The sequence below is a fragment of the Manacus candei genome, unplaced genomic scaffold, assembly GCF_025592945.1.
Source record: "Manacus candei isolate 608988 ecotype Guabito, Panama unplaced genomic scaffold, ASM2559294v1 h1tg000046l, whole genome shotgun sequence".
NCBI lineage: Eukaryota > Metazoa > Chordata > Aves > Passeriformes > Pipridae > Manacus > Manacus candei.
Window position 1 is genome coordinate 14,133,085 of NW_026138094.1, and position 12,915 is coordinate 14,145,999.

The window sequence follows — 12,915 nt, forward strand, 5'->3', positions numbered from 1 at the left end:
CTGTTGCACAACTTGTGCATACCTGTGTATGTGTTCTCTAACAAATCCCCAGTTTGATAAGAATAATCCTTACTCAGCATTAATGATGAACAGCTTGAGTTTGTCTGATTTGCACACTAACCAAGGACAAGACACATCATGGCTGAGAGCACAAGCCTTGTAGATGTTTGTGCTGGCTTTGTCCAGGGTAGAGAGAATTTTCCTCCTAGCAGGTAGTGTAGGGACTATGCTTTGGATTTCTGCTTAGCTGCCAGCTGGGATTAAAACACAACAATGTTCTACAGAGGGGAAAAAAAACATACTAGAAACCATTTAACTTCTTCCATTTTGGCAGTTGTTTTATTTCTCATTGGTTTGTTGGTTTTGTTTTCTTACAATCATTATGCTCAAATATAAAAGTTCCTGGCCAAAGTTAGTTTAAAAAGTGATCCCATCTGCACAGATACATTCTAAACACCAAATTCACTTTCTGAGGACATACTGATAAGACTCCTAACAGGTTGCTTTGCCTGACATACAGAAAATTTCTCTTTTCCCAGTTGTGCAAACATACCTCAGCTTGACAGAAAATAAGTTACACTTGAGTGTTTTCACACTGTTTTTATTAATCTTAAATATCCTTTTTTCCTATGGACCCTTAACAATTGGTTCATGCTAGGCTGCACCACTATGATCCTTTTCAGCTGTACCAGGCATCCTCATGAATCACAGGAACACAGAAATAAGAAAAAAATGAAGAGATGCCGTGAGGATTTAATACATGGGTGACAGAACTGGAAAGCTCCAGGCACCTCGACTTCCAGAGCTCTGGAACAGATGCAGTGCATTGCAGATCAGCTGTTCTTAAGGCACATGGTGAAAACAACAGTTTATTATCTCGGGTGATTCATCTCTCCGAGTCAAACATTCTGTGCCAGTAGTAGATGAAGGTTGGCGAGTTGCTGGCCCCAATCACTATCAACAACAGCAGGTACAGCATCATCATTATGGCAAAACGGTGGGTGTAGAACCAGGAAGATTGACTAGAAGGCCTGAAAAGGGAAAAGTGCATGGATTCTGTCAGAGATCCATGGATACCTTGGCAAAGAGTACCTTAGATTTCATTAAGTGGTTAAGAGAATGCAATAAAAACAGGAAGTTGTTCCACAATCCCTGTAACTAACAAAGCCTGATTTTCACCACATCCCTTTTCCCTAAGTCTCCGTGCACAATCCTATCTTTTCTCCCCATGTTCACACCTTTCTCTGTGGTTTGGAGCTGTAGCTGCCTGGCCCTCAGGCATGTGTTGATTAGCCGAGTGAATGCTGCCACTCAGGATAGATAAGAGCTGAATTAAACCTGCCCCAGTTTTAAGAGCTACACTCACCAGACTTTCATTCTTGGTCTCCTGCCACAAACAGATTATTAGAGCTCTCAAAGATAGTAAGTGCTTACAGGTCTGGTGAAAAAGGAAATTTAGCTGAGCCTGAGAACGTCAAAGAGTGAGACAGAGGCAACATGATGCTGTAAGCCTCAATTCCATAGGAAACAGGCTGAAAACAAATTCTGGCAGTGCAGTGTATTTTTTTGCTTGTTTTGTGTTGCTTTTCAACAATGAGAAGTGTTTATCTGGCTGTTATAGCACACTCATCACTCTAGACAGCTGAACTCTTACCTCCTATGCTGTTTCTGTGAATACACTAGCAAGTATTTAACTCGTAAAAGCTGGTTGTTTGTGACAACAAAGTATTTCTGTGGTACATCCCCCCCTTCGCTGTTCTTCACTCTTGCTCTTTTTCTGTCTATTTCTTCTGAATCTGAATTGGGAGGAGAAAAGAGGGTTTAGGGGGAACAGAAAAGCAAACAAAATACACAGAACTTCAAGCAACTGTGAAAAAAGCAAGCAACCAACACACACATACACACCCACCAGAAGAATGGGAATGAGATAACCAAAGATCTAGTCTTGGTATTCCCCTGAATCCCTCAGCATCCAAGAATAGACTGAGAAGTTTGCCTGAGGCTATACCACTCCTAGTCATCTTTGGTATGGATGACATTATGGCCCAGACCAGGGTGACAAGGAGGTGGGTCTCCCACCCAGTGCTCAAGGAGCTGCTAATATTAACAGGGAAAGAAAAACAACATGAAGCACAGATGTAGTTACTACACAGAGTTATTACTGCGGTAGACTCACCTTTCTTCTTCACCTGGCACTTCACATCTGGGTGGTCAATGATCTCACAAACAGCCACACAGCTGAGGACAGAGCCCAGTGCGCTTCGCTGCCAGCCGAGACCGTGAGGGCTGTAGAGCAGAGCCAGGCTCAGGTCACTGGTCAGATAGGTGCCTTCACCAAACAGGGATGTCTGAAACGGAGCAGAAATCTGTCCTAAAATCCTCTAGTGCAAACCTCAGACAACATACAAGTGTTCTTTGCTTTCAGACTGACAGTTCTGCTTCTGAAGGTAAATTACAAAAGGCTTTTCTGACCCGCCTTGGGCCTGGTCAGAAAGGCCAAACAAAAACATGCACTGTTTTTGTCCTGGCACAGCTTCCTCGGGGTGGGGCTGCTGCCCTCTCCTATCCCTCAAATTATCTGTCTGGCACAGCCCCTGGTGTGGACAGATTCATGCTTTCCCAGATTTGGATTTCATTTGCCAGCATAAGTATTTTACATCAACATGACTGCCCTGCTGTTAAAAGGCATTTCATTGATTTATTGAGATTGTCATCATCTAAATAATCCAGCCTCCCCAAACAAGGCAAGGCCTTACTTGGATTAAATCCATGCTTTACTAGAAAAGAGGGAAGTACTTTTCAGTTATGAATGCCTTTCATATAAAAGTGTTTTAATAACTTGGAATCAGAGGATTTGCCATACTAGCTAAAATTGTTAATCCAGTAAGTCCATTGTACCCTGTAAGCCATTACTCATCTAGAATGTGGGGAAAAGGCATAGTCCAGGTTGACTGGAAGGTCAAGCAGGTGCTGTGTCAAAGCTGACTTACAGCTGACACAAAAAGCCAGGAGTTCCAACTGCCTTTCCACTGAAATCAGAAGAGGTGCAAATCCTACGGGATGTCTCCCTAAACCAGGCCATTTAAAGAAGGCTCCACTTGTGAGTAGCACCTAAAACTTTGCTGACCTAAACACGAGGCCATGCAGAAAGAGAGAATCTCTACAATGCCTGGGCCACTATCCTCCTCCACCCTTTTGGACAGGCACTGTCCAGCTGCAGGCTGTCAGACAAGCCAATACTTTCAGAGGAATCACACTTGCTTACAAAGCAGCAAAGGACAGTCATAATTTGTCACGCTGGAGAAAAGGGTTTCACACCACTTCCAGTTTTTACCCTTGGGCTGCACTAGAAAATCCAACACAACCATCCACTAAGGCCTAAGCTGAAGTGAAAACAGCAGCACAAGATCATCAGCGCATTTCACACCCCCAGAAGGATTCTGGGCCTATTTTTAAAAAGTGTCCCTATCTGCAAGTGACAAAGAGAAGACACTGCCAATAGCAGGAGCCTCACCCTGTTCAGATGGCAGTGCAGGCCGTTGTGCAGGATGGAATGGAAGTTCTCCAGGCGGCTCCCATGGAAGGCATAGATGAGGTCCCGCTCTCCCTTGGTCTCAGCAAACTTGGTATTCATTTGATCACAATATACAACTTCAAAGAGATAGTCTGGAGCAGGAACTGCAGTCCCAGACATCCCTGTAAGCTCCTGGATCTTCTCGTACTTAAAAACAGGAAGGAATATGAGTGTTGGTTTATGGGGTCAGATTACTCAGTGGAAATTCTGCTTCCTGTCCCTTCGCATTGCTTGATGTATTCTGATTATGCTTTTACAAGTTAGAATTCAACACTGTCACAATTCAGAAGGAGTAAGCAGGCAGTAAAAATTCTGACAGTTTCTTGCTATCAAAGTTAAACCCTAATTCTTCTTTCCAAAAAAAACCAAACAACCCTGAACTGTGATTATAAATTATTTGATGATGTAAGGACGATATCACAATTCTACTTTGGCTACTCAGATGATACATTCATCAGCTGATCTTGGAAGAGAAAAAAAAGTGAAAACAGAAGTTGTTTTCATCTTGCTGCTAATCTCTACAACTATTTTGATCCCTATTACAGAAGTACCTCAGTGGTGCTGAACCTTTCCATTTTGGGGGCAGAAGGCAGAGTTGTCTTTCTCAGTGACACACAACTTGGGCTATCTTGGTCTAGAACATTCACATACATACTACATTAATGCAAGTAACCAACTACAATCACTGTCCATCATCAACAACTGACAGTGATAACTAATTCTTCCAACCAGTGTTCCTGAAAATTTTATTTGCATACAAAACAACCACCTCTGTATATACAAGCTCTCACAATAACCAATTCTGGCAGGAGGAAATACTCTCTGAAGTGCAGGTTTGTCTTAAAATAACAAACTCTAATCTAGACTTTAAGAATTCAAAATTTACCTCATGTTTCTTAGTACTTTGTATCGTGAACACTTTAGATGATAGAATCCAACTGAACAGATCCCAGGTCCTTTTTTCTGTGTTTGGAACAGACTCCAGAAGTTCTTTCAGGCTTGGTAGAGCATCGATATCTGCACGCTAACAACAGAGGCATTTAGCACAAGCTCCTTCATTCCATTGTGATTAAACAGGGACCTCTAGTGAAAACAAAACAATATTTCACCCCAACAAACTGAAAAACAGGTTCTGTTCTGAGATATAAACATTTCTATCCAGTTTGTGGGAAAGTTTGTCAATTGCTCTGAAAGCAAATACCAGAGAAGTTACAAATATTTCTATTTACCGGCAGTATCTGTAGAGTATGTACAGGAACAAGCAAACACACTCTTGAGAGAAGACAAGCTGTCACAGGGCAGTATGTACAGCAGGACTGATATGGGGTGTTCAGGCCATGTAATATGCAAACTCTTTGATACTAATTGAATTTTATGTAGGGGCAAGCTCTTCTAACACTTCTTAGAATCACAGAGACACTAAGTCTAAGATTATTGAGACCAACCACTACCCCAGCAACGCCAAGCCCACCACTAAACCACGTCCCCAGGCGCCAGATGTACAAGTTTTCCGAACGCTTCCAGAAACAGTGATTCAACCGCTTCCCTGGGCAGCCTGTTCCAGTGCTGGCCCACCCATTCAGCGAAGAAATTTCCCCTAATATCCAATCCAAAGCTTCCTGAGGCAGCTTGAGGCCGCTTCCCCTCGTCCTCTCGTTACCTGTTACCCATCGCTCGCTACTTCACACCCCCACGCTGGCGCTTCCAAGCGCGGGTTTATCGCTCAGAAACCCAACTGTGCTTTCAAACCTGGATCCTGTGACTACATAAACCCTTCATCCAGCCTCATCCACGCCCCCGAGGCGCCGCCGCCCTCCCCTCAGCGGGCAGCCCGGACTCGCCCATGGAGCGGCTGCTCCTCGGCGCTCACCAGCCCCTCGAAGTCCTTGGTGTCGCCGCTGGCGTAGCGGCCCGGGAAGGGCCTCAGCGCCGAGTCTCGCTTGTAGCTCTGCAGCGCGGCGGCGAACAGGCTGCACCGCAGGTCGGCGGCCAGCGGGTCCCGCCGCGCCGCCTCCCCGGCGCCCGCGGCCGCCTCGCCGGGCCCGGGGCCGGGCGGTGACATGCCCGGCGGCGGCTGCCGAGCGCCGGCCGCTCCGACACGGCGGCAGCGCCCGCCCCGCAGGCGTCGCCCCTTCCGCCGCCGGGGCCGCTCCATGGCCCCGCTGCTCCGCCCCGCGCCGCCCCGCTGCCTTCGCCGCCCGCCCCGCGCCGCTCGGCCGCTGCCGGTGCCCGCACGGCTGGGAGGGAGCGAGGGCGGGCGGCCGCTGTGGCCGTTCGTCGGGGACGGGGAGGAGGGAGGTGCGGGCGGAATGGCGCCTTCGCCTCAGGTAGAGACCAGAGAGGGGTACAGGGGACGATGGCATCTTCCCCTCGGGTAGAGGCTGGGAGAGGGGTACAGAGGGCAATAACGCCTTCCCCTCGGGTATAGACCAGGAGAGCAGCTCATGGGGAAAATGGCACTTTCAGTTCAGGTAGAGATGACGATAGGAGTACAGGGGACAATAGCGTCTTCCTCTCAGGTAGAGAGCAGGAAGGTGGTACAGAGTAAGGGAATGGTGCCTTCGCCTCAGGTAAAGATCTGAAGAGGGGTACGAGGAGGGCGTGGTGCTTTCCCCTCAGGTAGAGACTGTGAGGGGGGTGCAGTGGGAAAATGGCGCCATCCCCTCAGGTATTGATCAGGAGAGGGGTACAGGGGGCAATGGCATCTTCCCCTCAATTAGACACCAGGAGAGGGGTAAAGAAGACAATGGCACCTTCGCCTCAGGTAGGGACTGGGAGAGGGTTCAGGGGGGAATGGCACCTGCCTCTTAGGCAAAGACTGGGAGAAGGATACGGAGGGTAATGGCACCTTTGCCTCAGATGGACACTGGGAGGGGGATACAGTGGGAAAATGGCACCTTCCCCTCAGGTATCGACCAGTAGAAAAGTGTAGATGGAAATGGCACCTTCCCCTCAGGTAGAGTCTGTGAGAGGGGTGCAGTGGGAAAATGGTGCTTTCCCCTCAGGTGAAGACCTGGAGAAGGGCCTTGGGGAGAAATGGCCCCTTGCCCTCAGGTAGAGACCATGAAAGGGGTACAGAGGGGAAATGACGTCTTCTTCTCAGGTAGAGACTGGGAGAGTTTAGGTGCCTTCCCCTCAGATAGGAGAGGGGTAAAGGAGGCACTTGCATCCTCCTCTCAGATAGAGACTGAAAGGGGTTATGGGTCAGGGGAGATAAGTGTCACCTTCCCCTCAGGTATAGACTAGGACAGGCCCATGGGGCAGGGAGGATGTGGAGGGGAGCCCAGCTCTCCGTACCCGTGACACCAGAGCATCAGGACCCCAAGGCAGGGGACAGTGGGGAGATGATGGCAGTGTACTGGGATGAGTTGCACCATGACCATGTCAGATGGCTCATGCCCCATCCCCTGCACAGCATCCCAGGCTGGGGCATGGCAGATGCAAACTCACAACTTGGGCACTGCATTCATGTGAAACAGCAACGCAGATCAGCCAGAAAGGTCATCCAGGGAGACTGCTTTTTGGTTTTATGTGGCTCTAATTTTAGCAGGCTTCCTTATGTCAAAAACATGTAGATGTCATTACTCCTCAACAGCTCCCTTTATCATCCAAACTTGTAGCCTTGTGAATGAATCCATGTTTGTTTGAGTCATCTCTGCAAGCTGGTGTTGCAGGATTAAGGGAGAGGAATTTACATTTTAGTTGAACCTCTTACCATTGGTTTCACCAGGTGGCGTTCACTGTGTTGCCTGAGATTGGGGCTCAGTGTTCCTCCCTGATGCAGTGTTAGTGCTGAGAAGCATCTCTCCGGTTCCAAAATGTTTTAGAAATCACCATCATCAGGATGGAGGTCTCCTCAACCCAAATACTGTTGGTCTCCTGAGTACAATTTTGGAAATATTTCGCTATGTGGGATATCTTCTAACACCTTTCTTGATTTCTTCATTCAGGAGGAATATTGCACATATCCATGGAATAACTGATGCAGGTGACACACGGACTATTGCAGATACTCAGAAAAATGTTAAGGTCAGTTGTGGATACCTGTTACTGGGCTCTTGTCTCACAGCTGGATCTCCAGAGATTGGTGGAGGTGCAATTTGCAGCCTTCCTCAGAGTAAACAGGAACACCAGCTGTATTACATCCTGTCTAAGGGCAAACTGGTATCAAAGCAAACAAAATGTGGACTTCATTCAAGTGCAGAGTTCCTGTTCTTACTCACCCACTCAAATGGCTTGGGGATATAAGGAGGTTTCTAAATTCTGGATAGGACCAGATAGATCATAGGCTGTGCACAGTTACATTAAATTGCAAAGTATTTCACAATGATGTATATAAATCAAGTTGAGTTATAGGTTTATTTACTTGCCTTTTACAGGTTTATTTACTTGCTTTTTATGAGTTTATCAAAAAAGAGTCTTTCAGTAACAGCTGCATGAACAAGGCTTCAATAGGAAGCCATCAGTCCTAGAACAGCACAAATACTTGCTTAGGTCTCACATCTAGTGGCAACGTGTAGATAAAAGGATTTTAAAGGTACCTTTGTTTTAGGTTACCCAATTTACTAGTTGTCTGGATATTGTTTTTTCTTTAAAACAGCATCCAGCCTGTGAGGTCTGTGCTATTTTTCCCTTGCTTGCTCCAGAGGGTCTCCTGCATACCAGGAGCATGGATGGGTGACTTAAGAAGAGGTCTAGCACCACACAAAGCTTTTTCTCAGGAGTTATGGAAATTACCCAGACTTAAAATGCAGCTGGAGCAATTCCTTTCCGTATTTCTATATCCTTGAGAGGATGTATTTTACTTTATCTGATGTGGTGCCTTATTCTGCTGTAAATATCTGCTATCTCTGACAGGCTGTTAGCGACATCATTCAATGATCCAGCTCAGGACATGTTTATTATCTCCCATGATATTAAATTGTTCTGTGTGGTCCTTTTGAAAAATCAGTTCTTGGCTGTCTAATTGGCTGATTTCATTCACTAATAAATCATTAGGTGTAATAATTTTTGATGCCTGTTTAAGAAGATTAGAAAATGGTAGAGGTGTCTCTTTCAAGACATTTGGATGGAATTTTACGTTTTTATTTTTAGCTCTTGAGCTGATATAATTCCAGTGATCTCATTTAAGATACCACTCACTGTGGTAGAGGAGAGAGAAGGAGTACTGCTGATACCCCTGTGACAGGTAAAGACTCTCCTGTTCAGGAATTTCTGCATGCTGTATCTTTTACCTCCCAGCATGCCCGGGGCTGTCATTTTGGACAGAGCGGGGTGTGGAGGGCACTGTCAGCTGGGGCTCTGCTATGGGGGACATCTTGGCATGTGACTAAGGAGTGGGGACAGGCAATAGTCCCTGAGGAGAAGCTGGAAGAGAAAGACAGCATGGTGATTTGGGAGTGGAGAGCTGGAAGGAAAAGGGTTTCCTTGGAACCGCGTCGGTTCTGGGGATGCTGGGCTTACAGTGCCACTACTTCTTGTGTGTTTTAAGAGTGCAGTGAAGACCTTTTGTGGCCTTGTCCTGGCATAAAGAAATTAACCCAAAATAGATCTAAAACATCACTGGCATCATAATAGTTAATGGAGATTCTGAGAGCATTGATCCAAAACTGATGCCTACCTTTGGGATTCCAAATGGATGGTGCTTCCATTACGGCAAGCTCAGCTGCATTCGACAGTGACAGATATTGATGAGATAACAAGTTTGCTGCATTGATGCTGCCCGAGAGTGCTGTCTGCTCAAACTCATCTAAACCCTGTTTTACAAAGCAGCCCCTAAGGCAGAGATGAAGCACTGAAAGCTTTTTGGGCCGGTTTTAAGGTTGGTGCACCTTTTGTGTGCTGTTGATGCTGAACATCAACCATTGTAGACTCAGGCCTGCAAAACGTGTGAGGATAAAGTCATTGTTCCTTTGGAGGGGAAGCACAATTCCCCCTGGTGTTACCTGCAGCACATAAGATTTTCCAGCCTGTGCCTTGCAGAAGCCCCAGACCTAGAAGAATTCTATTCATCCCTCTCCCGATAGCTCCAGGAGGCACCATGTTGGCAAGGCTTTGGAGTCAGGAGAAATATGGAACAGCTTTGGTTCAGCTTTGGAGCTGTGGCTTTTTAAGTGCTGCAAGTGCATTCTGTGGGCTGGAGGCTGAGATTCAAAAGCATCTTTCCAGTCCTTTTAAAAACAATTTGGTGAGCAACCCTTCAGCAGTATGTTGTGCACCTCAGTATCTCCCAGTGACTGCATCCCACATCCCAAGCTTTCTCCCACATCTTTGTACCCCTGCTTGGAGGGCTTCTACCTTTAATACCTACAGACAGGCAAGACTGGCAGGGGCACTGGCAAGGAGCTCTCTTCTGCTTTTCTGAGAAGTGCCTTTCAAATGTATTTCCATTTTCCCATTTTATTTTCCTAGATAGAAAAGCTATCCTTGGTGATTTGCTGTGATTCAGTGCAAAGATGGTTTTGTAAAAGATACTGAAAGGGTCGTTGCCAGTGCAGGAGTTTGAATAACGTGGCTGTACGGCTTCTTATGAAATTGAAGATCTGATTATTAAACATAGACCGTAATAAAAATAGTTTCTGGTGTTGGCGGATGCATTTCAGCAAAGAAATGTGGCTTAAATGTCTTCATTTAATTCCAGTGTGTTTAAAATTGATCTCATGGACCGGAAAAGAGGTTTTTTTCCCCTTAACTAGGGTCTGTGAAGGAAATTAATACAGGGAAGGGAAAATAGAAATACAATACCACACTCAGTGAAACAAATGCTTGTGACTGAGGGCTTCATTCCTTGCTAGCACCACTGGAACAGCCAGCTGTATAAGGTATGTTTTATTATAGAATTAACCTTGACCTAGGGTTCAAAGAGAAAGGTTAGTTTGAAATAAATCAGTAGTATGGTCAGGTCACTTCAAAGAGTCTAAAGCTGAGCTTGAAGATTACATGCTGTTTATGTGTATCCAGTTGGAATAGAACATATGGTAAAGATAATAGAAGTAAACTATTTATCTCTTCCCCTTGCCCCCCCCCCCCCTTAGGATTTAACGGCTTTTTGTCCTTTGCATAGATCTGCTACAGGGAATGTGTTTGTCCTGGGATGTTTATTGAGAACAGAAATATGGAATAAAACTGCCTTCTTAAGTCAGCTGGGTAAAATAGTCTTGCCTTTAGCGTTTTTCCCATTGCTCAGATTAAAGTAAACTGTTTTGGAAATAGTCATGAATTTGATGAATCACGTTTCTCTGTCACTTGTCTCAGTGAACTCAGACAGTCATAGGAAAATCGAAACAAAATGTGCTCAGCTCTCAATTATTGTAGTTCTGATCTAAAAGCAGGAGCATATTTAATTGTTACTTGTGAATTACATGGATTTAAGAGCTTTCCAAACACCAGATAATCCTTGCAGCATCCCAGCAAAATGGGCATGAGTATCCCAGCAAGCACAGGGAATGGGAACTGAGGGTGAGAAAGCAATTTACCCAAAGCCACTCAAAATCTGTAGAAAAAGTCAGACTAGTCCTCATGGCTACTTTAGATTCCAACCCTTTTTGAGGGAGAGAACCAGAGTCCCACCTGGAATTTCCTGAGTGCCAGTCTGTTGCTTTAACCACGAGACCAACCTGTACCTTTTGGCCCATGTGCCCTTATTCTTTTGCTCTCTGTGCAGTGAGGGAGATACCAGGACTTGAAAGGCAGTGTGTCCACCAGTCATTTGAGTCCATGTTCAGCTTTGTGTGGGTCACTGTGTAGAGGGAATAAAAGAACTTTTCACTTCTTTCAAACACATTGGATGGTGTTTTGAGCAACCTGGTCTAGTGGAAGGTGTTCCTGTCCATGGCAGGGGGGTGGAAGGAAATGATTTTTAAGATCCCTTCCAACCCAAACGATTCTAGGATTGGATGAAGGACAAGGCAGATGCAGTGAGGAGCTGGCAGTCATTGTCTCAGATGCAGAGAGTTGCTGTGGTGTGTGATGTGCAAGGCTGACACTGGAATTTTGCAGTGCTTACAGGGAAGCAGTGGGAAGAGCAGGGCTGGTGGATGCTGGGAAGCAGAGGGGATCCTCTGCTGAAATTAAAACCAGCTGCTGAGCCGAGCCGTGGTCACTCTGTAATAGCTTTTCTCCACAGATTGTTTTTTCCCTAATGTGATACATGCAGTGTGCAGATAGTAGCACATTTTAAGATTTATGGCTGCCTGATTTTTCCCATTAATAGGGAAATCTGATAATTATCCATTTTAAAGCGATTGCTGAACAATAGGAAGGAGCATGCTTGTTAAAAGTAAACATAAAAGCAAGCTGGATCTATCTTAGGGTGCTGAGCCTTTGATAGATTTTCTCCTTACAGCAGTCTTTGATCTGCCACACCAGAAAATAAACTCAGTGGGAGACTGGATATGGGATATAGAGCAGTTCACCTCTAGGTCACGGGCTCCAATGCAAGCTGGGTCAGGAGTGATCCTCTGGGTCAGCTTTGGCAGGAGCTGGGAATGGCAGCACCCGAATGTCTGCGCTGCACCTGCCTGGTGGCACAGGGAGAGTCTGCAGGGACACCCCTGCAGCAAGGGGGGACCTATTGCTTCTTCCCCACCTTCCAGATGAGAGCTTTGCAGCTTTTCCAAGGAGATAAATTATGTGGGGATACCCAGGGCAGTGCAGGGGCTGCATCAGGATTTGGCTCTCGGGAATGCTCTTGCTGGAGGAAGTCAAGTGCTCTGGCATGGGACATGTGCAGGTCATGCCCACCCCTTCACTGCAGTCTCTGTGTTCTTCATCTTCTCAAAGATGCAACAGCTGTGCCTGTTAATTATCAGTTAATCTAAAAAAAAAGAACAGTGTTTAAAGTGGTCCTATCAGTCCTGTAGAAAGAGACCTGTGGATGTACACCAGTTGTCCCAGGGGCAGCAACATCTCCTGGCAAATAAAGGGCTGTTATCTCAGAAATATTTGAGCCCTGTGTCTCCTCACCTTTGGAGGGCTGATTTCAAAAGAAAAGTTGTGCAGCTTTGTTTTGAAAGGGGCTGGATGCAAATGACTCCACGTAGGAAACACAGAACATGTAACAGGTCAGAAATAAACTGATACAATGGACTAGTATAAGGTTTTCTGGCTATGAAATCTGAATTTCTCTCTATGAACTGTGATCTAAGCTGAGAAGGAACATGAGAGAGAAATTAATCATCAGAACTAAAATCTCAGGGTTTCTTACTGTTGGGGAAGCCACTTAAGTTTCTTTCTGATGGTTCTAGAAAGAGCAGACATGGATTTTGGTGCAGTTCAGCTGTGTCAGATCTGGAGAGCTGGTTCTGTTTTATCTCGTGCAAGAGACAGCTGCCAAGATTTAT

The 12,915-nt window shown here is 45.9% G+C and overlaps 1 protein-coding gene and 1 long non-coding RNA gene across 2 annotated transcripts in view; one reads left to right on the forward strand and one right to left on the reverse strand.

The window, feature by feature from the left end:
* Positions 1 to 311: 311 nt before the first annotated feature.
* PARP16 (poly(ADP-ribose) polymerase family member 16) lies at positions 312 to 5,744 on the reverse strand. Its single transcript, XM_051797176.1, has 6 exons — positions 5,445 to 5,744; positions 4,461 to 4,598; positions 3,515 to 3,721; positions 2,177 to 2,348; positions 1,655 to 1,796; positions 312 to 1,031 (listed from the first exon to the last, which is right to left on the reverse strand). The coding sequence occupies exons 1-6, from the start codon at positions 5,727 to 5,729 to the stop codon at positions 887 to 889; spliced, it is 1,089 nt and encodes a 362-aa protein (XP_051653136.1). The 5' UTR covers positions 5,730 to 5,744; the 3' UTR covers positions 312 to 886.
* A 2-nt stretch (positions 5,745 to 5,746) lies between these two features.
* Positions 5,747 to 12,915, forward strand: part of LOC127475392 (uncharacterized) — a 31,002-nt gene continuing 23,833 nt past the window's right edge. The window contains exons 1-2 of the long non-coding RNA XR_007906186.1: positions 5,747 to 5,901; positions 7,525 to 7,603. This is a non-coding gene — a long non-coding RNA (uncharacterized LOC127475392). The remainder of the gene's footprint in view (positions 5,902 to 7,524; positions 7,604 to 12,915) is intronic.

Bases quoted from the DNA above. Each gene is read 5' to 3' on its own strand.
- PARP16 (XM_051797176.1), bottom strand. From the start codon at position 5,729: ATGGAGCGGCCCCGGCGGCGGAAGGGGCGACGCCTGCGGGGCGGGCGC. The intron at 4,599-5,444 runs GTGAGCGCCGAG...CTCTGTTGTTAG, and splicing joins CCAAGGACTTCGAGGGGCTG to CGTGCAGATATCGATGCTCT. The intron at 3,722-4,460 runs GTAAATTTTGAA...CCTGTTTTTAAG, and splicing joins AAAGTACTAAGAAACATGAG to TACGAGAAGATCCAGGAGCT.